The sequence below is a fragment of the Dipodomys merriami genome, unplaced genomic scaffold, assembly GCF_024711535.1.
Source record: "Dipodomys merriami isolate MVZ:Mamm:240054 unplaced genomic scaffold, mDipMer1.0.p SCAF_5, whole genome shotgun sequence".
NCBI classification, from domain to species: domain Eukaryota; kingdom Metazoa; phylum Chordata; class Mammalia; order Rodentia; family Heteromyidae; genus Dipodomys; species Dipodomys merriami.
This window is the reverse complement of record NW_027206068.1, coordinates 61,112,806-61,137,721: the sequence shown is the minus strand read 5'-3', so window position 1 is coordinate 61,137,721 and position 24,916 is coordinate 61,112,806. Positions and strand designations below refer to the sequence as shown.

At 41.6% G+C, this 24,916-nt stretch overlaps 1 protein-coding gene across 1 annotated transcript; it reads right to left on the bottom strand.

The window, feature by feature from the left end:
• Window positions 1–71: 71 nt before the first annotated feature.
• On the bottom strand, window positions 72–23,316 carry Cpa2 (carboxypeptidase A2). The gene is made up of 11 exons (XM_069996769.1): window positions 23,252–23,316; window positions 21,086–21,167; window positions 20,161–20,295; window positions 19,829–19,924; window positions 18,089–18,190; window positions 15,519–15,617; window positions 13,965–14,075; window positions 12,487–12,577; window positions 9,774–9,973; window positions 7,199–7,283; window positions 72–311 (listed from the first exon to the last, which is right to left on the bottom strand). The coding sequence occupies exons 1-11, from the start codon at window positions 23,314–23,316 to the stop codon at window positions 124–126; spliced, it is 1,254 nt and encodes a 417-aa protein (XP_069852870.1). The 3' UTR covers window positions 72–123.
• Between the last annotated feature and the right edge of the window lie 1,600 nt (window positions 23,317–24,916).

Here is a 24,916-nt window from a genome sequence, read left to right as displayed (position 1 = left end):
GCTGAATAGCTTGAACTCTAGACCCAGAGTTCAAGCCCCAGGACTGGCAAAAAAAAAAAATCACAATCCAGTTTTGCTTTAAACCAAAGAGATTTTTATTGTGGTTGTCTACTCCACAGTTTCCTAATAGGGGTGGTCTCGTACATGCTCCATGATGGTCTTCAAACCAAGCCAGGTCTCTTCTGCAGTGGGCAAAATCTGCTTGGCTGGCAAGAGGAAGCCATAGTAGCCTGTATCTCTTAACTCAAAGGCAAATGAGTATTTGATGCCATAATCATAGGCCCAGTCAATGCTTCCACCACTGGCTTGGTCTGACAGACAAATAAGAATAAAGTCTTATTACACTCTTCCAACTGTCCCCTTACATAACTGCTAATCAGACCCCTAGATGCCCGGCCTGCAGGAGCAGACAGTTGAATAGACTCATGCTTGTGGGAAAAAATTACAAGAATAATTTGAAACACAAAAGGTCTTACTCCAATGGACACTGTATTTAGCCTCTCTGTGGTGTTCTCGGGGGCCTTTGACTTTACTTGCCCTTTTGGAATCCAGTCTGCTGCCCTAATTGGCATCTTCTCCAACTTGCAGAGCCCACACCACTTCCTTCTTCAGAAGACACTTTCTTTTCTCTTGTGGGAGAAGATGGGAATAAGAGATGCGGTCCCAGCCCTTAGGGGATTCTCAGTCTAAAGATGAAGCAGGCTCTGCTCTAATGTCAGATCTGATAGCCAGTATCAACTTTGCTGATGAGTTAAGCCAGTACAATAATGTACACCTGAGGGATGTGTGGCCACTGATGTGACAGATGATGAAGGAAGATGGCATTAGTCTATGAAGGCTGAAAGCATTCATGACTTGGAAGAGTTGGCAATAGACTGGCCTTGAGGTTCCCTCCCAGGAAGGTCAGGTAGAGGCCAAGAGAAGGATGTGGTTGGGACACTTGAGGGAAGCCATGTTGTGTCTTGAACAGAGGTTTACCAGGAAAGGGAGGACTAGAGGTTAATATGAATTACAGTTGAAGTATCCCTTATTCAAAATGCATGAGACCAGAAATATTTTGGATTGGGACTTTTTTTTAAATTTCAGGATAATTTTAAAAATGTAATTAAGATATCTTGGGAAAGTCTAAACACAGAATTCCTTTATGTTTCACATATACTGTATACATCACTGTATATTTTAGATAATTTATTTCTTTTGTGTCATGCTTGTGATTGAATCCAGAGCTTCACATATGCTAGGCAAGCACTCTACCACTGAACTGTCTTCTCAGCCAAGGTACTTGTGGGTGCAAAACAGTACTGGGGCTTAAATTCAGGGCCTCATACTTATTAAACAGGTGCTATACCACTTAAGCCACATCTTTAGCTGTAGCTGTGTTTTGACTCAGACTTGCCACCTAAGGTCATGTGTGGAATTTTTTCACTTGTCATTGATGCTGAAAGAGTTTTGAATTTGGGTGTGGGGGGAGAAGGGAAGAGGGACTGACAGAGGGGCTGAGTCTGATCAAGGGAGATGGTATGTACATATGGACATGTCAAAATGAAACCCCCTTGTGTAACTATTTGATGCTAATAAAAAATGTGGAGGGGCTGGGAAGGTGGCTCAGTGGTAGAGTGCTTGCCTTGCATGTATGAGGCCCTGGGTTCAATTCCTCAGCACCGCATAAGCAAAAAGAAAGAAAAAGCTGGAAGTGGCGCTGTGCCTTGAGCTGAAGAGCTGAGGGACAGCGCCCAGACCCAGAGTTCAGGCCCCACGACCAGACCCAAAAAAAAAAAAAATGTGGGAAAAGTTTTGGATTTGGGAGCATTTTGGATTTTTGATTTTGGATGAGTGATATTCGACCTGTAATGCTGAGAATTCCTATGACTTGTGACTTGGTCTCCCCCACACAGCAGCCATCACAGTGTCTGGTAAATAAAATACTAAACACTTACTTACTAATTGGGTTTCAAATTACTATTTTATAACATAAATGCTGTTACATCCCACAGCTAGTTCTGCTAAGAAGTGCCCAAAGGGTCAAACACTGGCTTCAGAATGAATCCTGACCCTGCAAATTATTATCTGTTGACTTACCAAATCATTTAGCTTCCTGAGTCCCAAAATGTTTCATTTATCCAATATCCACTGTTTATTACGTAGAACAGTGAGAATTAAATGGGATAATATAATGGCTAAGATTATAACATTTGTTGAGGGCTCATAAATGTGTTAGGTGCATGGTAAATTGGCTCATTTAATAACTACAATTCAGGTTAGTTACTAGTATAGCTCCCATTTTACAGATGAGGAACCTGAGACTCAGAGCAAATAAGGGAAGGAGTTACAATAAAATATGCAGAACAGGTATTCAATAAGTGTCAGATATAATTATAACATCATTCTCAATTAATGACTAGAATCTGATCAAATGAGACCACATTAAAGTCAGAGCTATCTAGAGAAGAGCAAGTCACTAGGCATTTGACTAGTAGTCAAAGTTTATATAGCGCTCTAGAGTCAGTGAATACTTTTATTCCATACATTACCTGTTAATCCTCTTAACAACTCATTTTATAGACAAAAAACACAAGGGAGAATTTGTGTGGCTGGTACAAGGTAACTTGGTTCTAGAGTGGCAGAGCCATAGCTCAAACCCAAGCCTCTTCATCTGTACTTTTTCCCTATGCCTCTTTTCTTGAAAAAGAACTCTAGGGATGACTTCTTTTGAACCAGACACCAATAATAGTGCAGCTCTTCAAGGCCTTTTCTAGGTTGGGAAGATGTTTAGGACATCTCACCTACCATAGACATGCAGCTGCCTCTCAAGTAGACAGAAAAGCAGGTAGTCATATCAGCCTGGGCTAGGAGGCAAGAAGTACTTAACTGGGACTAGTCCTTAGAGGCAGTGTTTGTCAGTACTAGAGTGTGGTTAAATTATACAGTCAACTCTAGAAGAGATGAACCCAGAATTGGCATTAATTAAAAGAACACAGAGCACATCTCTATTTGTCTGATAGTTGCTTATTATTGTGTGTATGTGTGCACTAGTACCAGGGCTTGAACTCAGGGCCTCACACTCTTGGTTAGTTTTTTCATTCAAAGCTGACATTCTACCACCTGAGCCCTGCCTCTACTTCCATAGTTGCTTTTTAGAAATGTCTTTGATACCTATCCCCTCACCAAGAAAAATATACTAGCCTCAAGTCTTCGAAGGTCTACCTTATTCGTAAATACTTGCAGATACAGTGAGTGAGAAACTAGACTCATACAAGCAGAAAAGGTCAGATAAGATGATGTTAGGGAAATGAACCCTAAGATCTGTATTCAAATGTTTTTTTTTCTTTCATGCTATTGTTTCTAACACATTTATAAGATTATTTCTTTGTTGCTTTGTATGTTCCTCCCCCACAGTATAACCCCTGCTTTTACTGTATTTGATGTCGGTATAATTTGTGGAGGGGAAGGGGAAAAACAAGTTGTTTAAATAAGGATACAGGTGGACCCGTTGCAACAATGAGAAGTACAAGTCGTTAGGTCAAAAACGAACTTTACAACTTTGGTGGGGGGAGGGTGGGGAGGATTGGGGGGGCAGAGGGAGGATGGGAAGGGATGGGAAGGGGAAACAAAAGAAGCTACAATGCTTGATAAGAAATGTACTCATTATCTTGCCCATGTAATTGTAACCCCTCTGTACAGTATTTTCACAATAAAAAATAAATAAAAATTTAAAAAAAGAAACTAGACTCATAATAAAATGACAAAGACCCATTTGCTGGCTACAGGAGTATACAATGTCTTTCTGCTTACATTCTAGGCTCCACCGAATGACACTGTCAGCTAACCAGACAAAGACATGTACTCTTCAGTCTTAAGTTGTTATCATGGTTTCAAGCTAGGTCTACCTGTCTGTGCCCACTGCCACCTGGAGAACTACCCCCCCCGATAAAAGTGAGGATAAGTCCACATGCAACAGGTCTTAGCAACTGTACACATTACTCTTCCCAAAGAACAGCTTAAAGTATACTCTTAAAAAAAAAAAAAAAAAAAAAGGAAAAGAAAGAAAGCTCCAAAGCTGTTTATTCTATTTGATTTGGTAATTTTGCTTTGGTAACACATTCCCAAAAGATCATGTAATGGATAAGAGAGTTTATAAAAACATATTCATGGTGTACCATTTTTGTTTGGTCAGTGTAGGGCTTGAACTCAGAGCCTAGGCACTGTCCCTGAGCCTCTTTGCTGCTCAAGGCTAGAACTCTACCACTTGAGCCACAGAACCACTTCCTGGTTTTCAGTGGTTAATTGGAGATAATAGTCTCACAGGGATTTTTCTTCCCAAGCTGGCTTTGAACCATGATCCTCAGATCTCAGCCTCCTGGGTAGCTAGGATTATAGGAATGAGCCACCAGCATCCAGCTTCATTATTTAATGATGGTATAATTCAAAGACCCAATAACCATAGTTAACAACCTAATGGAATAGCAAATGCCTAGAATGTAAATATATAACACACTGCAGAAATGATATTAATTTTAGGGGCTGGGAAGGTGGCTCGGTGGTAGAGCACTTGCCTTGCATGCATGAGGCCCTGGGTTCAATTCCTCAGCACCACATAAGCAAAAAGAAAAAAGCCAGAAGTAGCGCTGTGGCTCAAGTGGTAGAGCGCTAGCCTTGAGCTGAAGAGCTGAGGGACAGCGCCCAGGCCCAGAGTTCAGGCCCCACGACCGGACCCCCCCCAAAAAAAAGATATTAATTTTAAGCAGCTGAATATAAAACATAACAAAGACATTGATTCCAGTTGGATAAATGTATGTCCATTGACAAAAATCATTAATTAAATTGAAAATAATCATAAAGCATGCTGATCATTGGGTTCTTTCCTCCCATAAATTTTTTTTATGCATCATAAATAGCAGAAAGAAAGAAAGAAAGAAAGAAAGAAAGAAAGAAAGAAAGAAAGAAAGAAAGAAAGAAAGAAAGAAAGAAAGAAAGAGAGAGAGAAAGGAAAGAAGGAAGGGAGGAAGGAAGGGAGGAAGGAAGGAAGGAAGGCAGGCAGGAAGGCAGGCAGGAAGGCAGGCAGGCAGGCAAGCAAGCAGGCAAGCAAGCAGGCAAAATAAAAAATCCATAGTCTGAAAAAAAGAGAGATTTCTATGACATAGACTACCAGATCATTAAGTTTTACATTTCCATAAAGTATGCTGAATCTAATGAGTAAAATATCATTCCTTTGCTGTCCAAGATTTCCATTAGGAAGACCATGGCAACTAAGTGGCTACCAAATAGAGCATTCCAATCTGTTGCTTACTGCAGCCATCACACTGCTGCTAACATGCTCTATCTCCATATAATGCCGCAATTCAGTACCCTGCTGAAAATTCACCAATGGTTTCCAGAATCCTCTAAATGGATTGCAAACTCTCAAACACAACACACAAAAGCCTGGATTCCCTGGACTCACCATCTTACATCTTTCATTCCAGCAATCTCAACCCTACTTAAAGTTCCAAGAACCTTTCATACAATTTCATACTTCTATGCTCTTGGATGTGACTAACCAGAAGCATTCCTCCTTTCTCCTTTCTCTAGCTACCTTATGATCAACCTTTACCTGTACAAAGACTCGGTGACCATCAAATCCCTTCAAATTCATGTTTTTGTACCATGCATTATCTATTGTACATATTGTTTCATCCTCCCAGTCATCCCTCCTATTGAAAAGTCAGTTGTATTTTTAGAGTTGGCATAATGGGTAGCACAAAGCAGATGCTTCATTAAAGTAATCGAATAGAAGAACCAGATTCCAAAAGATCCTTGGGAGCACTAAGGAACTCTTAGACACTTAACTGTGTAGGTGTAGTCTTGTTTTATCTATAAGAAAGGACTCAAGATCTATACCAGGGTACAATGGGATTTTCCACAGCATTGTACTGCAATCCAACTGAACAGAAAAAAGATTCAAAAGGTCTGACAGCAAGTTATTAGACTTATTCCTGAAATCTCCTTTATTCTTGACTTCTTGTCTCCTATATACTGAACGGACAAATGGCTGCAACCATCTTTCTACTGAATCATCTGGGTCCTTTTCATTTTTGTTTCAGATTTTGAAACCAGACCTTGTACATGCTAAGTATATATTCTACCACTGATCTTATCCTACCTCCAGACCTACCCAGGTCCTTGCAGAGAGCCACGTCCATTCTGTACCCACCCACTGTGCATGGAATTTCTCAGGGCATTAAGTCCCTCTTGGCCAGGAAAAGTAATAAAAGCATAACTTTAGGGCTAGGTTCTAATAAAAGCCCATTTTTAGGTTGAAACACCTTCAGGTGAGCCAAAGGTTCTGGACAAGCCCAGGATAGAACACAAAACTCACATATTTAGTAAGTTCTTAGTAAATTCTAGACATTACATACTTAAAAATCACATAGAGGATCTCAAACTGAGTGAGGGAAATTGAGTAGGGTTGAGTTCTGTGAATGAAGACCTATTTCTTTTACATACAGGCACAGGTGGATGTAGATGTATATTCCCATTAATCCAGCACTCAAGAAGCTGAGACGGGAAGATGGTGAGCCAGACTGGGATGCATAGAGATACTCTGTCTCCAAAAATAAATATAAAAAGAAGCTGGGTACCAGTAGACTCTATCTCAAAAAGCCAGTAGACTCTATCTCAAAAAGCCAAAAAGAAGCTGGATGCTAGTGGATCATGCAGTTAGAAGCTAGCCTGAGCAGGAAAATATGTGAGATTCTTAGCTCCAATTACCAGTAAAAAGCTGGAAGTGGGTATGTGGCTCAAATGGTTAAAGCATTGGTCTTGAGCAAAGCCCAGGGACAGCACCAGCCCTGAATTCAAAAAACAACAGCAACTGAGCTGGGAAGGTGGCTCGGTGGTAGAGCGCTTGCCTTGCATGCCTGAGGCCCTGGGTTTGATTCCTCAGCACCACATAAGCAAAAAGAAAAAAGCTGGAAGTGGTGCTGTGGCTCAAGTGGTAGAGCGCTAGCCTTGAGCTGAAGAGCTGAGGGACAGCACCCAGGCCCAGAGTTCAGGCCCCACGACCGGATCCAAAAAAAAACAAAAAAACAAAAACAAAAAAAAACAGCAACAGCAACAACAACAACAAAGGCCAAGATTAGAAAACTTCAGTCCCAGCTCACGTGGTACCTATCTTCTTAGTGGTTCATTTGTAAAAACTGCAGCACAATAAGATACTTACAAATGACTGAGCAGATTGGTCCCACTTTATATTTGGTGCCATGCAGGCCAGTCAGAGCCTGTGCAGCCTTTTGGGCCACTTCATCCTAGAGGGAAATAACCAAAAAAAGATGAGAGAATGACCGCTGTCTCAAGAACTTGTCTGCCCAATAGATAAATATAGACTGGAAGTTCTGGTTAACTGAGACAGAAGCATATACACCCTTTTCGTTTCAGTCACTTTCACTGAGAAGTAAGCACGGGTATGCTTTTTTGGTCTTTAGAAATACAACATGAAAAGCTTCATTGTTTGTTTAATCACCCAGGTGTTTTCAGTCCTCTGTGCTTCATTATTTTACCTCTCTTTGTTCAGGAGTGTGGACAGAAACTAGATGGGTATAAGGGGACTGAAGAGAATGCATATTAACCCCAGGATGTACCCAGAAAGTTGATTTTTTAACTACATCCTTACTTTGGCTTATTTCCCTGTGATTGTCTCTTTTTCCAAGAAGTAGAGCTCAGCAACATATTTTCCATTACTTGAGGGTTCCAATTTTGACTGATTGAGGCTTTACTGTCCTTGCTAAGGATAAATGTAAGGTCTTGAACTTGGGTCCAGGAAAACAACTCTACAATTACCAGATGGAGGGAACCTGGCTCAACTGAAGCCTCAGAGAGCTGGGGGTGGGGAGGGGGGGAGTTCAGTTGTCAATGAGCCCAACATGAGTCAACACCATGATGCTACTGCCAAAAAAATTAATGTGACCCTCAACTGCATTAGCAGAAGTGCACGTCTGGATGACAATGTTTATAGCCACGCTCCTCTCTGCACTAGTTAACCCTCAGCACAAGTTTCATATTCATTTTAGAATCTGCCCTTGGAGAATATAGGCAATCCAAAGCATGTTCAGAAAACAGCCATGAGAATGGTGTGAGAATTTGAGCCTATATTGTGAGTCATTAAAGAACTTGGGATGATTTAAACAAAATAAGGCAAGATATCAGAGAAGCAAGTTACTCGTCACTTAACTGATGGATCTAACTCCCAAAGGGAACTTTGCATGCTCACCAGCAACAGCTAATAAACCAAAGCTGGTGGAAAAGACACAGAGAATAGGTTTTAGCTCTCTATAAAGAAGTCCAAACTGGAATGTTCATGGCTCACACTTGTAATCTGAGCTACTCAGGAGGCTGGGATCTGAGAATTACAGTTCAAAGCCAGCCCAGGAAGACAAATCTGTAAGACTCTTATCTACACTTAACTACCAAAAAAATCCTTTAGCAACTATTTGTACCCCCAATATAAAATAGGTCAACTCAATGACTATCTGGTAGACACTTGAGCATCAGGTTTGAACAATTTAAGATTATCTGGATCTATAAAAAGTGTATTTTATTCAAGCCCCATGACCGACCCTCCAAAAAAAGGATATTTTAGGGCTGGGAATATGGCTTAGTGATAGAGTGCTTGCCTAGCATGCATAAAGCCCAGGGTTCAATTCCTCAGTACCACATATACAGAAAAAGGTAGAATTGGCACTATGGCTCAGGTGGTAGAGTGGTAGGCTTGAACAAAAGAAGCTCAGGGACAGCGCACAGACCCTAGGTTCAAGCCTCAGGACTAGCAAAATAAAATAAAGTACAATGAAATTGTATTTTAGGGCAAAAAATAAAAATATATTTAGGTTTCTTCCAATTCTGGCATTCTTTTTCCCTACTCTCCCTTTGGTAAAAGTGAAATCAAAACCCTGAAAACTGCCCTACAGGTCTATAACTCCAACTGGTGAGATAAAAGATATGTCTGAATTGAACTAATCTATTTCTTTTTTGCCTGAGGCTGCTGACAATAATCTATTTGAAGGTAAAATATCCAAAAGGTCCTAATTCTGGGCTTCTCCCTAACATATGAGTTTCAAAAACCAATTCTAATAGCCAAATTGGAACTATCTGCACATTCTCTTCAGCTGGGGATAACTGTTGCTCAATTGTTTTCAGACTACTGAGATGTCACCATCTGTGATCTAAGGCTGTGGCCAATTTGTTTATTCCTGAGACAGGAATGAGAGATAGAATCAAATGAGGAAAAAGAGTGTTTTAAGCCCTACATTGTATACCAGTACATTGTCATGGCAGATTATGGCCCCAAGAAAGTAGTTTTAGGTGAATTACAGAGAGCACCATTACCTAGCAAAGAGCATCTGTCCACCAGTCCAAAAGTCTCAGATACAAATTCAAGTGAGGTTTTTATTCCCCTAAGCAACAGAATTAATGGCCAGATCTAATTACTGATGCTCAGCAAGGTTCTACCTGCCTGTAATCCTAGCATTTGTGAAGCTGAGAGGTGAGAAGAAAATTTAAAAAACCAGGTTCTTTTTCATCTAAAGTAATAATAACTTGATAAATTTAATTTCATAAGGAAACCAGTTAGGAAAGTCCAAACTTTGACATCAAAATCTTCTCAGTAGCTGGGCTTAGATCTCATCATCTTTGAGACCTTTCACTAGTACACCTCTTCCTCAGTGGCAAACTTTATGACTACAACTTATTTGGCCAGACAATAAATGTTGTTACTAGGCTAAAATGTTTCAGAGACTTACCAGCTCATCAAAGTTGTCTAACTTGGTACATTTATATCCATAGGGAAACATGAGCAGCTGGGAATAGCTATGGAGGGTAATGAAAGCCTTAACTTGTCCATGGCTCTTGATGAAGTCCGCTATGGATTTCACTTCAACTTCAGAGTTGGCCCTGGGTCCATGGTATGAATCAGAGCAAGGGCTGCTACTGGCTCCAGGTCCTGTGAGAGGCAGAAAAAGCTCAAAAGGACAGTGTACTTTAAATAATTCCACCAATAAATTCTACCTCTAGAAATCAGAGCAAGATTATCATTGTGTTAGATGAAGTCTCTTTGAAAGGGCATAGTATAGAATCCTAACAGAAGTGATTCTGGACACATCTTTTCTTTTAAGAATATGCTTCTTCTATATGGCAGAAAGAACTATCCCATTAGATCATCTCCTCTCAATGGGAGTTGTTGGAAAGGAAGCTAAATTTAATATTATAGATGAAATTCCTCCATTTGGGTGGGAGTTTATCACATTCATTTTTCTGGGATATCTTCCAATTTGTAGAGTCCAAGAGTAGAAGTTTCTATGCATCTGTATTTCCAAGTCACAAAGCCACAAATGCAAGGAACCTCTGACACCCTTTCTGTGGTGAGGAAATCACAAACACATTTGACACGGCCACCATTGGCCCTGATTCTCTCCACAGCCAGAGTTGCTCAAGATCACTAAGTGGGGTGGGTCACTGTAGCCTGCAGGGGCTTTGAATGCCAGGGGAACTGTTAGCCGCAGAGCTTAAGGCTCTCTCTACCTTATATGAAAGCGTACATACCACCTCTGTCATCTTATGTTAAAATTATTTAATGAGAATAATATTCTGGGGGGCTGGAAAGGTGGCTCAGTGGTAGAGTGCTTGCCTTGCATGCATGAGGCCCTGGGTTTGATTCCTCCCTCAGCACCACATAAACAGAAAAAGCCAGAGGTGGCACTGTGGCTCAAGTGGTAGAGCGCTAGCCCTGAGTTGAAGAGCTGAGGGACAGTGCCCAGGCCCAGAGTTCAGGCTTCACAACCGACCAAAAAGAAGAAGAAGGAGGAGGAGGAGGAGGAGGAGGAGGAGGAGGAGGAGGAGGAGGAGGAGGAGGAGGAGGAGGAAGAGGAGGAGGAGGAGGAGGAGGAGGAAGAGGAGGAGGAGGAGGAGGAAGAGAGGAAGAAGAAGAAGAAGAAGAAGGAGAAGGAGGAGGAGGAGGAGGAGGAGGAGGAGGAAGAGGAGGAGGAGGAGGAGGAGGAGGAGGAGGAGGAGGAAGAGGAAGAAGAAAGAAGAAGAAGAAGAAGAAGAAGAAGAAGAAGAAGAAGAAGAAGAAGAAGAAGAAGAAGAAGGAAGAAGAAGAAGGAAGAAGAAGAAGAGGAAGAAGAAGAGGAAGAAGAAGAGGAAGAAGAAGAGGAAGAGGAAGAGGAAGAGGAAGAGGAAGAGGAAGAGGAAGAGGAAGAGGAAGAAGAAGAAGGAAGAAGAAGAAGAAGAAGAAGAAGAAGAAGAAGAAGAAGAAGAAGAAGAAGAAGAAGAAGAAGAAGAAGAAGAAGAAGAAGAAGAAGAAGAAGAAGAAGAAGAAGAAGAAAGAAGAAAGAAGAAGAAGAAGAAGATTCTGTGCCTGGTGCCAGTGGGTCACACTTGTAATTCTAGCTACTTGGGATGCTGAGGTCTGAGGATTCCAGTTTGAAACAAACCCAGAGTCCAAGAGACTCTGCTTTCTAAGTAATTAGCAAAAAGCCAGAAATGGAAGTGTGGCTGAAATGGGTAGAGTGCCAGCCTAGAGTGAAAAGCCAAACAAGAATGCAAGGCACTGAGTTCTAACACAGCACACACACACACACACACACACACACACACACACACACACACACACACACACACACACACACACAAGAAAGGATAACATTCTGAGGGGAAAATGGCATTGAATTACTGGGCATTGTTCAGTATTTTTGGTCTAGTAATTTGATTACTTTTTCCCCTATGCAAAAAGAAAGAAAGAAATTACATAAACAATGAACAAAGTTACCACTCAGGCTTATTCTGTCACCAATTCCCTAATGCGTCCTGTCTCAGTTCCATAGCTCTCATTCATTCATTTGTTTTACAAATGTTGAATGATTGCCTTCTATGTTGCAGATTCTGTGTTAGGAATGCCACAGAGGAAACAACCCAGCTACTCTACTCCCTGTAATTGTGGGCTAGTGAAGAAAAACCAAACAAATTCCAATCCCCCAAAGCAGAAGAGCTACAAGTCAACAAAATCAGAACAGCAAGCTAATGTTTTGATTTCCAATCAATTTCTTAATCCTATTTGTGCCTCTTTTATAAATTTTCCTTCTCGAAGCACCCATCGATGATGTAATGCTTCTCCTCCAAATAGATCTTAACCCCCTCTAGTGGTTGGTGCACAGCTTCCTGAGCTCCCGCCATTGTGCAAAATCTGGCTTTCCCAGCTCAGAAGCCAAATCCTCCTTTGCTTGCTACAGCTTGTGGGAAAACCAAGATGTGAGATAAAATATATTAAATGCTGCTCAGAGCTCTGTGACAGTCTTGCGCTCCTCTGAAGAGAATTTAGTGGAGTGTTTTTCAAGGAGGTTTTTTTATGGCTTGAATCTTAAGTGGACTGAGCAGGGTGACGCACTGCAGAGCTCTGTGAACCAGCTAGCTGGCCTGACAACAATCTGACCATCCCTGAGGATAACTCCCTGTGTTTACCTCCAAAACCTGCATCCCAGTTCCGGTTAGGATCCACACCAACACAAGGGCTGCCAGCCACCTTGGATCGGGTCTTTCTCCACATACGATTCTTTAAAAGAAAAAAAAAAAGGATATAGAAAACAAGGAAGATATTCATTTAGTCCAATGAGACAGACAGCCCTTTTTACATTGTTCCTTTCTTTGCTTCCTAGCAGGAAGCCCCCTTTTAGTTGCACTCATTACCCTTGACCTCAGAGGTGTGGGTTTTCTCTTATCTTCTGAAAGAAACACTTTTCAGACCATGTACCATAAAACACTGGTTCTGTTAAATGTTAGCAAGTACCACAACAAAAAAGCCAAAGGGGCCCACTGCCTATAGGTCACACCTGTAACAGGAAGTTGAGATCTGAGAATTGCAGTTCAAAGCCAGCTGAAGTAGACCAACTGAGATCCTTATCTCCAACAAACCACCAAAAAGCTAGAAGTGGAGTTGTGGCTCCAGTGGTAGAGCACCAGCCTAGAGCCAAAAAGCCAAGGGACAGGACCCAGATCCTGAATTCAAGCCTTAATACTGTGTGTGTGTCTTTCTCTCTCTCTGTGTCTGTCTGTCTGTCTGTCTCACATACACAATTAAAGTAAGGAGAGAGTTTTGTGGCAGAATAGTTATTGAAAAGGTAAGGCTGAATTGGTGAGGTTACTGCAGAATTGCAAAGAGTTCTTCATATTTTAATGCTTTTTATGACCCTCTTAGAAGAACATGATGGGCAGCATCTCCTAGGCCTGCCTGTGAAGCCCTTTATTCACATGCTATCTATCTCACACAATGAGTACAAGTATTAGTATGAGTTTCTTTGACAGTGCTACTGCCGTCATCAGTGCTCTACAAGAATACACTTGAAGCTCTGATTCATTTCAAATACATGAAGGGTCACAATTGCCACAATTGTATTTTGTAATGAGATTTTTTAAAAGGGGAAAAAAAATCCTGTCTAACTCCTTTTAGAGATGTAACTGTGGATTTCTTCTAGATTCTAAGTAAAACGCTAGGATGCATTGTGCTGCCTACCTAAATCCTACTGCAATCTAACTGTCAGCCATCCGCCACCTCTTTTCTATCAATTCTAACACACACACACACACACACACACACACACACACACACACACACACACACGCACACACACACACAACCAGCGCAGAGATAATTGGAACAAATCTCCTAGGTGACTCACAGTGAATACTGTGCTCTAATAGCCCAGCCTAACAGCTGAAATGAGCTCCAGCTGAGATGACATGTAAAGACATCATGTGTTAGAATAAAAAATGATTATAAACACCTCTCTATGCCTCATTTCAGAGCCACTACTGAGAGATTACGCATTCTGTTTAGAGTAAATCAAGAACAGAAAGATGACTTTTATTTGTTTTTTGAAGTTCCTACACATCTCCCTAAGTCCTTGTGGAAGAAGGGGGGAAAAAAAGAAATCCAGGCTTACGGTGGTGTGAGAGAACACATATCCATCAGGGTTTGTAACAGGCAACAGGAAGATATCCATGGTATCCAGAATAGAAGTGATGGATGGATCTCTTCCATAATCAGAGGCAATCTAAGCAGAGACACAGACATGTGAGTCTCACACTCTCCTTTTGCTGGGGAACACAGGACAGACAATTAAGACGACATGTCTTTTTCTAAATGTGAACTAGAGATCACTGTTGATACACGGCCATCCAGTCTTCCAGCAATGTTAATATGTTTATTTTGTAAATTATCTTTAAATAGGTCTACAAAATATTTCAAATCAGCATGCCAATTTGTGAGCACAATGCATCTTCATCAATATCACCTCTCCTACCCTCCTTCCTCCCCATGTTAATAGGTCAGACATACCAATGTGTATACTTTCATTCCAGTCACAATAATTTACTTATATGAAGTAAAAATGAGTGAGCACAGATCCAATCTCTCTCAAAAGCAGTAGCCTTCTACTTATTAATTCAGGTGAAATGTCTGAAATGGTGAGCAATGGTATGTATGGCTGGTGTGATGGCAAACTATGAACAAAAGAAAAAAGTTTTTTAATATTCCTTAATCCTCACTCATGGTAACTTTCCAAAAGAACTCAGTACCAACTATGTAAATAAGTGAGGACTTTGCTAAAGATGCAGAGAACCAGTTAAATTCTATTCAAGGGAATTACATTCTACTTGTAATCAATTGCAGTAGAGTTGAAGTTTCTGCTGGATTAAAATTTATTCATTTCCTGTGCTCAGCCATCCTAAGGCATTATTATTCAACTGTTAAATATCCATTTCATAATACCCTAAAGGTAAGCGCATTTTAATTGAAGGGAAAAATGTATCAGTCAGTATGCACGTGGTTGCACATGCTTGAATGATCTGATGTGGATTGATTTCCTTTGCTCATGAATTAACATTCTGATTTATAGCATGTCATTTTTTAATTACTTAAGAAATACCAGACTAAGTCACACCCAGCCCCATGTCTTGACTCTTGTGCCAATAAACATGTGGAAGAAAGATATTGCTACATCTCGACTTCAACATCAGATTTGGGAACTATTCACAACAACCCAAACACCCTAGTTCCACTTCGGGTCTGTAGGTCAAAGTAAACTGTTCTTATACCTGTTTTTATTTTCCATCTGAGCCTCCCTTCATGACTGTATAGATTTCTAGCATCTCAGGCCTCAGCCCTCAGAGCTCCAAGCAGCAAAGATTTTTCTCAAATCTGTTCTTCCACTAAAATCTCACCCTAGGGTCTGCCTCACTTGTCTCCCCTCCTTCCATCTCTCTAGCTTGTTGTGTCTTTTTTTTAACTGAGAGCCCAGTGGCAGGCCCAGAGACACAGTGACACGGTCCCCCGATGGGACACCACCAAAAAAGTTTGGCTGGGTCTGTTTTCTGTTTTCTGTGTGGTAAGAGAAGGGCTTGGCTGAGAGTGCCAGCCAACCCTAAGGGTCTATTGTGTGCTTGCTTACTGAGCCTGACCCCAGAAAGACAAAGTGAGGGATTCTAGGCAAAATGACCTTATTTGCAGTCCACAGTGCAGTAGCTTGTGTAACCCACTCTCGAGCATGGATCCCAGCATCTAGCCAGATGGCTGGCTTGTGTCCTCCGGTGCTGAACTGCAAAACAAGGCAGGCAATGTAAAGAGCCCCGCTGCTGAGGACACCGCAGCCCCTCCCTCTTCTTTCCCTGTCCTCTCTGTTTTCAGTGTGATCGAGAAGGGATGCAAACATGACACTGTGGATTCATTCTTCTCACAAAAGGTTTTTCTTCTCTGCTCACTCCCTTCGATTAATATAAGCTTGATGCAGGTTAGCAACAGGCAGATTTCCTCATTTTTGTCTTTAAAAAAATCATTGTTGATAATGTAATGACATGAAAATTATGTTCACATATAGTAAACTGGGGGAGGGAACAGGTTACAGAGCAGGATGCCATGTTGAAAGGACTAGTGTAAATGTGTGTGTGTGAGAGAGAGAGAGATTTTAAAAAGGAAGAGAAATAGGAAAACAAGAAGAGAATAGAGAGGAGGAAAAACGAAGTTTATGATACTATTGCATATTGATGAAATTAGAATGATGGGAAATTATTTTCTTTGTATTTCTTTCTCTATTTTCCAAATGTATGCAAAGATTGTATTATCTTAATTTAGGAATGCTCTTGACAACCTTTTGAGTGCTTCACAAAATAAATAAATAAATAAATGAAAAATGAACCAGGATGGCAGATTCCAGAGGTGCTTTCCAGAGTTTAAATTTTATGATCTAAGTGGCTGGGTTTAATTTGGAACAGTGGCTTTGCCAATTGGATGCGTAAATGGGGAGGAAAAGATTATTTTTGTGCCATCAACTCCTATTTCTGTGCAGCATCCTAAACACAGCAGATAAGGTAAATGAGAAATGCAAATTCTCACTAAAATATTACATTTCACAGGTGCGGGGAGTTTTAGTTGAAAGTGATTTGTGTCATTTACTCCAGAGAGTTCAGATATAAAAAGCAGAGAACTTTCAAAAACACAGAACAACCTCAACCCCATCAAACCATCTAGAAAAGGGAACACCAAGAAAATGCAAACCAATGGATAATCTGGAGTTTTCCTGACCCAATGGCAGGAAAAATAGGGGGGAAGAGCGGGGGAGGAGAGAAAGGGGGAGAGGGGGAGCTAGGAGGAGAGGGAGGGGAGAGAGAGAGGGAGAATAAGGGGGTAGAGAGGGAGGGAGGGAGGGAGGGAGGGAGGGAGAGAGGGAGAGAGAGAGTATTAGCAAGTGTACGCAGGGTCACTAAGTAGGCAAACTACTCTTCCCAGACCTGCTTTGGGAAAACCCAGCTCTGGAGAACTCCATCTGTCCCAGTTAGTCAGTTTGGTTCCTAGCCATAATGTTTCCAAATTTAGCAGGGAGTTGTGACATTACTATCTGCCCCCCTTAACAAACGCTTTCTAGGAAGTCTGGGGAAATAATTTTCACTATTTTTCAGGGCAAAGTGTAAAAGCTTGAAACTATATCAGTACTGTTAGGGCTAACAACTTGCAGTTAAACCTTAGCCTTTTTTTGTCCATCATTTTTTAACTATGCCTTCATTTCAGAGCATTGGCCTTTGAAGTTGGGTTGTCTTCTTTGGTGGAGAGGGCATACTGTAGGATTTGGGGGGTTTTATTTGTTTTTCCTGCAGCTCAGGCAAATACTTGGTGCTTTTTAAATTCTGTTCAAACTAGCTTTATGTGGGAATGTGGCTTAATGGTAGAGTGCTTGCCTAGCATGTAGGAAGCCCTGGGTTTGATTTCTCAGTACCATATAAACAGAAAAAGCCAGAGGTGGTGCTGTAGCTCAAGTGGTACAGTGCCAGCCTTGAGCAAAAAGAAGCTCAGGGACAGTTCAAAGGCCCTGAGTTCAAGCCCCATGACAGAAAAAAAGGAAGTGAGGGAGGGAGGGAGGGAAGGAGGGAGGGAGGGAGGAAGAGAGAGAGAGGGAGAGAAGGGAGGGGAGGGAAGGGAGGGAGGGAGAAAGAGAGAAAGAGAGAGAAAAAGAAAGAAAGAAAGAAAGAAAGGGAAAGAGAGGGGAGGAGAGAAGGGGAGGGAGGGAAGGAGGGAAGGAGGAAAGGAGAAAAGAAAGAGAAAAAAGAAAAAAAGGTAAAAGAAAAAGGAGAAACAGCAAACAACCCCCACCTTGATGAATCTGAAAACACCTCCCACCCTCCTCCTACCTCTCCTCTTCTCCCTCCCTCTCCTCCCCTCCTCCCTTTTTCCCCCTCCGCTGCCCCAGCCTGGCAAGCACCTCCTCCCCCTCCTCGGTTTCTATTGGCGAGCTCGCCTGGTTCTCGGGAGCGCATCTCTCAGGACAAGAACATTAATTCTCTCCTGCAGACCTGCGTCAGCCAGCGCAGGAAAAGAGAAAAAAAAAAAAAAAAAAGGAAGGGGGGCTGGGGGGGGGGGGGAAGGGGGGAAGCTGCTGGAAACCAGCAAAGACCGGTTAGGAGAGGGGATTTGAAAAAAAGAAAAAGAAATAAAAGCTGCTCTGGCAGGCCAAGCTAAGAGAGGCAGGATTCTAGAAGTGTCCAGAACAAAACCCCACGGCTGTCCTAGTGGGTGTACCTTGAGCACGTTCATGGTCCTGTTTTCAAAAGAAGAACCAATATTCACTTTGCTCACTAGATCAGGGTGCTCAGCCACGAGGTGATCCATTTCTTGGGAGATCTGAAAGGGTTTCAGTGGAAGAGATAAGATAATTTGCCAAGCTATGATTATGATGGCATTGCCTTCCCTCCATCCCATTCCCTGGAAGCATGTGAGGGGCGTTTGTATCACAGCTCAGGGATGCTGAGTCATTTGGACAGGAGAAGCCATTTTGCTGCAGTACAGACAATTCTGTGCACAACAAAAATGACACTGGTCTGGTCTGGTCTGCTTGTAGCTTCCTCCCCCCAGCTCTGAGGTACAGCTTCTCCAGACAAGAGAACTAGCAGAACACAAACTGGTAGTTGCATAAACACACACACACACACACACACACACACACACACACACAAAGGAGAGGGGGGAGGGGTGTCGAGGTTGGTGCTACAAAATGTAGGGGCTAGTGCAGGCTGGGGGACAAAGAAACACCAGCCCCAGGCAGCCTCAAGCCCCAGGCCACTTCACCGATTTTCAAGGTTCATTGAAATTCTGTGCATCCTACAGGCAGCCAGGCTGTGTCCATTGCTGGGCACACCTAGAGGCTTCCCAGGATAAAAACAGCCTCTTCCAGCTGTTGTCAATGTTTGCTGTCCCAGGGACACACCAGTGTGTGGGACAGAGAGAGTGAGTAAGTCTTGTTTCTTCCTCATGCCAAACTAAGATACAGGTGGTGTGTGTGTGTGTGTGTGTGTGTGTGTGTGTGTGTGTGTGTGTGTGTGTGTGTGTGTGTGTGTGTGTGTGTGTGTGTGTGTGTGTGTGTGTGTGTGTGTGTGTGTGTGTGTGTGTGTGTGTAGGGGGGGTTATGGTGTCTATTATATGGTGTACTACTTGTGGGATGTTGCTTCATATTTAAACACACTGCTATTTCTGGCAGTGAAACAAATGAACTAGTCAGGTCAGATTTTAGCCTCTACATAAGTGTAGGTCAGAGAAGGTTGACTAACAAGGAAAATTGAGCAAAATAAATTTCAGAGCTCTTTGCATTTTAAAATTGTGAATTAGAGACTTGCTGCCAACCAGATAATTCTTCTTTGTCTCTTCCCTACCCCCCTGGCCCTTTAAACCCCCAACTTCCATCTGCACTCATACCCCTCCCTCCTCAACTCTGAAGTCAGCCAATAGAGACAGACCTTTACAGGTCTGTTACAAAAAGGTAAAGGCAGCCCACCTACTATCATGTGACCCAAGTAAAGAAAGGGATCAACAACACACAGGAACAACAAAAGAATCTATATAAACTTTGCTACCATATGGCCTTGGAGGTTAGGCAGGCTGGAGACTTCACCCTTGTCTGGAAGTTAGAGGTGTCAAATTGGCCCATAACTCCATCATGAGTAGCAACCATAAAACACAGCTATCCTGTGAGAAGTGCAGATCAGAAATCTGCGCCAGAGTTTTGAGGGGAAGAATATGGCAAGGCTGTTTGTTAGCTCACTTAAGACATTCTGAACACTTCCATAATAACTGCGTGATTATGGGCAAGTAGACTTCAGGTCCTACATTTAGCCAATGACATGGGTACTGCCTGTGAAATCCTATGGAGACTTGGAGAGGCTAGGACAAAATGGAGAATAATGTCTAGGTTATTAAGTCACCCACCACTTTGTCCTCACAAGAAAGAATGGCACATTTCTCTGATACTCATTTTGAAATGCCTACCTCTTCCAATGTATGGTAGGCCCCAAAGTTGAAATTACCATTCCGTTCTCTTCTCTGATTAAATAGCATCTCTTTATTCTCTTGATCCAACAGCACCTAAGACAAACCAACTGCATATTAGTCAACAGATGGGATTTCTGTTTATAAGGGAATTGTGATCCTCAGTACCCACTACCAAGCTTTTCTCATCCTGTCCTTAGGCTCAAGGTCATGCTCTTTCCTTTATCTGGTAGCACTTTGGAAGAGGATGGGGCATTCAGCCACTACTACTGTAGGATGACAGTACTCTAGGCTCAGCAAGCCTCTGGAAGGCCACAGTAAGGCATAATTACCTGAACATCTTCAATCATGATGGAATAATCAATTTCCTGGGACTCCAAGAAAACTTTGACTGCCTGGACACTGACAAAGGGAACTCGGATATGAGTTGTCTCTCCTGGGATGGTGGGTGATTTCCAGAAGTCGAGCTGAAAAGGATAAAGGGCCAAGCCAATGAAAAGAGTGGGACTTTCTGGGGGAAATAGATAGTTTAGTATTGCTGGATTTCAGCAAATCAATTTGTTACTAATATTATTTTGAGCCCATATAACCAGAATCATTATAGAATCACTATTAATACCAACAAGCATTTTATAAATATCCAGTCATAGGAAAATGTGTTATGTTTCCCTCCCAGGCATGGTTATTAATGTTCTTTGATAGATAGATAGATGGAAGATAGATAGATAGATAGACAGATAGATATTAAAACTGGCAGAAAAAAGATTATTTAAAACTATGGTAAGGTGTTTTGGTTTTGGCCATTCTGGGTTTGAACTTGGAGACTAGTATTTGCTAGGCAGGCACTCTACCATTTGAGCCATGCCTTCAGCTCTAATGGCAATTTTTTAATTGGCTTTTTAGTGATCCAATTCATTTCATAATCATTAATTATATGGGGGAAATAATGTTAAAGGTGTTCAAAATAACTCACAGTTAATATCCAATCTCATTCTTACAATATACCTGTGAGCTAGGGGAATGGTAAATCTATACCCATTTTTCTGACTAGGGAAGTAAGTCATAGGAAAGGAAGATGGTTTGCCCAGTGTCACGTAGTTGAGATTAGAGCCCAGTTTTATGGAATCCCCACTCCATGAGTTAGTATCCCATACTACCTCAGAGGAATCAGAATACAGCCCAGAATGGATGTCAATCATCCTGACTGGCTGTAGAGTATTCCCGCTGGGAGACAAAAGCCATTACTAGCACAAATACCTGGAGATGTTCTTCAGCCTCTAGTTGTATCAGACTTTTAATTTGTTCTTCATTGTTTGGGATGATCTCAAGAACTTGGTCTCTAAAGAATATTAAACAGAGATATGACCTTAAGAGTGAAACTCGGGGCACTTTTTCTTTTATTTTCTGTTCTGATTAGCCTCTGCATATAAGCAATGAATGCAGCAGTCAATAATCTCTTTGACATCCCAGAAGCTAATAAATAGCATAGTGACCCACAGCTCCAGAATGAAGAGGTGATAGAATGGCTTTATTTCCTCCAAGGAAATGTTATCTAAATAATAATTAAGAGGCTATCTGCTCTTAGCAGGAAGCTTGCCATTAAAGTTACCCTTCCTTTAGCTAATGAGAATTTGTCAAGTCACACCTGCTGCTCATAACATTGGCTTTTAAAACGTGCCTGTTCTTGTTTTTCAGAAAAGAAGTTTTTTTTAATGGTATAATTAATTTGATGCTTGTAAGAGGAATTGGATTCACATCTGGGTAGACTTAATGTGATTTTTTTGTTGTTGTTTTGTTCATTTTTGAAACTGAAAATGTATCAGCTTTCCATCTGAAAACCCAACTTTTGGACAGGAGAAGTTGAGACTCAAACCAATTAAGGTCTATTTCTGCCTCTCCTTACACACACTCAAGTGCATACACACACACACACACACACACACACACACACACACACACGGAGGAGGGGAGAAGGGAAGGAGGAAGAGAGAGATCTCAAAATTAGCAAATAGATTCTTAAAGAAGATGGGTAGGGGCTGGGAAGGTGGCTCAGTGATAGAGCGCTTGCCATGCATGCATGAGGCCCTGGGTTCGATTCCTCAGCACCACATAAGCAAAAAGAAAAAAACTGAAGTGGCGCTGTGGACAGCACCCAGGCCCAGAGTTCAAGTCCCCCCTCCCAAAAAAAGATGGGTAGAAGAACCAGATTTCTTTCTCCCTCCTCCAAAGCAGGCTAATTTCATGTCCATGTGTGCAATAGGGAAGAAACAGGTACAAGTCACAGACAGGGGCCTATGTAGGTCTTCTGAAACCAAGTTCTACCCAATTTCCAATGAACTCTAGTGGAATACATAAGCTCTCCGAGGCTCTTCTGCCTCCTAAGACCCATCTGCCACAAATGCCCTAAAAATTTCTCCACTGGGGTCTCATTACTTTTAGTTAATGCTTAGGTACCCAAGAGTCTTCCTTTAAAAGGAGATGCTAGCCAGGCGCCAGTGGCTCGCCTATAATCCTAGCTACTCAGGAGGCTGAGATCTGAGAATCACGGTTCAAAGCCTCAGGAGGCTGAGATCTGAGAATCGCAGTTCAAAGCCAGTCTGGGCAGGAAAGTCGGTGAGACTCTTATCTCCAATTAACCCCCAGAAAACTGGACGTGGCGCTGTAGCTCAAAGTGGTAGAGTGCTAGCTTTGAGTGATAAAGCTCAGGGATAGCACCCAGGTGAGTTCAAGCCCCAGGACCAGAGGGGGAAAAAAAAAAGTTATGTGTGATCCATTTGCTGAAAATTCATTATTCAAAATGGAGTCATCCTTGTCACTCTTCACTAAAACAGATTCGAGCTTTTGCACCATGGGAAAGAAAAGGCCCTCTCCAGGATTTATGTCACAGAACTGCCTGCCCTATATTTAAGACCATTTTTACTTAGCAGCTGATAAACGGCTAATTATGACCTTAACACTAGCTTTACCCACTTATAGCTCCAACTTGCCAATCATCATGGCAGCTCCCACAAGTACTCAAAGTGCCAATGAACTTGTACTCGAAATCACTTGCATATATTGCATAGATTTCTCTATCTAAACAAGACCCCTAACCTTTCCTTTGTTGTCCAGACATACCAGAGGCCAGCCTGGCCTGAGCCATGTGTACTCCCAATTGTAATCCCGTTCTTTATTCTCAAAGAAAAGTCCTTTTATTAGCAATCCATTTCTATGTTTCCACAATTTTCACTTGTTTATCCTTTTCAATGCCATTCATCTCTTTTAATCACCTCCCATTTTTCCCACCACAATTCTCCCCCACTCCCAGCCAAGAGAACTTTGAGAACATTTAACACATAACACCTATAATCCTGTAATATCCAATGGGAGGCTTCAAGAATGAGCTAAGTAAACTTCAAACGAGCCCCAGAAAGCAAAACTTACCCCACAAATGTTTCTCGACAGTAGATAAGCCCAAAAAGGGCGCCATATAACAGGATCAACCTCATGGTCAAGGCTTTTTCCAGAATTCAGAGTCCTTCCTGAATTTTTATTTATAGGTAGAGCAGCCAAGGCAGATCTGTTGGTCCTCTGAGAATGAGAAAATTCCCACCTGCATGGGAAACTCTCAAGGTTGTAGATAACACCCAGGGGCATGCTATTACCAGTCCGTACATTTTCCATTTCTAGGATGAGATAACAAACTCTGATGGAAAGAAAACAAAATCGCCAGAGTATACCAAGGGCAAATCATACATTTATGATTTAAAACATAAAGTGCCACTAGCTCAGCTCAGTGATAGAAGCCAGATTAATAGACCTAGAGGTTAAAGTCCTTTCTGAGACTCTTACAAAAAAAAAAGGGCAAAGCATTTATAGTAATTACTCAGGCATCCTGTCTATCACATTCCATTAGTTTGCTCGTTTGTTTATTTTTATAGTGTTTACCCTGAAACTGCAACGCTCAGTCCACATCTGCTAAAGGTCCCTGTAGATGTGGCCCATTCCAGTCCTCACTCTGTATTAAATAAACAAAGCAGAATGCCTTTTAATATTTAATTTTGCACTGTCTCTAAAGTGATCCATCTGCATTTGGACCAAATTGATATCCCTATTTCTGCACATTTTCCCCAAATGAAAATGTCCTTCTGATTAAAACAATGAAATTGCTTGTTATAGAAAAGTTTGGGTTAAAAGGAAGTGTTTTTATTTAAGGACTAGTAAATTCCTTCACCCAAAGAAAACCATTGAGTACTTATCTTTCCAAAATTTTTCCAATGCTTTAGCAAAGATTGGACCATATTGCAAACACATTTTTTAAACAAAACTAGTTTTTTTAATTAACAAAGCAATCTCTTTTTGTCCATAAACATAGTCTGACTGACTTTATTCTTCCTTGCAGCAGAAGAAAATACAACTATTTTCTTTTTAAGAATCATAGTTCATTGCTTTGAAGTCACTCGCTCATTATGTTCAGCCTAACAAGAATCAAGAATCAAGCACCAACAGCTGCAGTTTTTCATCCATCCCCAGAGTGTCCAATATTTTCATCTCTGTATACAATAAATCCCTGGGTTTTCAATGCTCAGGTGCCTACATAAAGGAGAAAAGGCACATATATATATATAGAGAGAGAGAAACAGACAGACAGACAGACAGACAGAGAAGGGGGGGTGTTATTTCTGGTTGAAGAAATTACGGATTAACTGGGTTCTTCTTTCTCTTTAGAAAGAAAACAAAACCAAGAAACAACGAGAAAACAAAAACTAAGAAGCAACGCCTATCATTCATTCTTGTGTCCCCAACAAAAAAGTAAATAGTCTGATTAATTGAAATGAATGTGCTTGGAACATCCATGAAAAAGCTTCCATGAAAAAGATAGGGCTCTAGCTGGGTTTTAGGGCAGGTAGGATTTGTCTGTTAGTGGCGGGAAAACATAAGGTAGGTGGAGAATTGGAAAAACACATGCACATACCCCTGGCTTGAAGGAGCAAACCTGCTCAGCTAGAACAAAGATTGGAATCTGGAAGTGATAGGGACTTAAACTATGAGAGGGTAGAGCTAGTCAGTAGAGAGCCTCACAACTCAAGAGGAGCAGTTTGCTCCTCC

Bases quoted from the DNA above. Each gene is read 5' to 3' on its own strand.
- Cpa2 (XM_069996769.1), bottom strand. From the start codon at position 23,316: ATGAGGTTGATCCTGTTATATGGCGCCCTTTTTGGGCTTATCTACTGT. The intron at 15,618-18,088 runs GTACACCCACTA...CTTGTTTTGCAG, and splicing joins GGACCATGAACGTGCTCAAG to TTCAGCACCGGAGGACACAA. The intron at 7,284-9,773 runs GTAAGTCTCTGA...ATTTCCCTCTAG, and splicing joins TAGACAACTTTGATGAGCTG to GATGAAGTGGCCCAAAAGGC.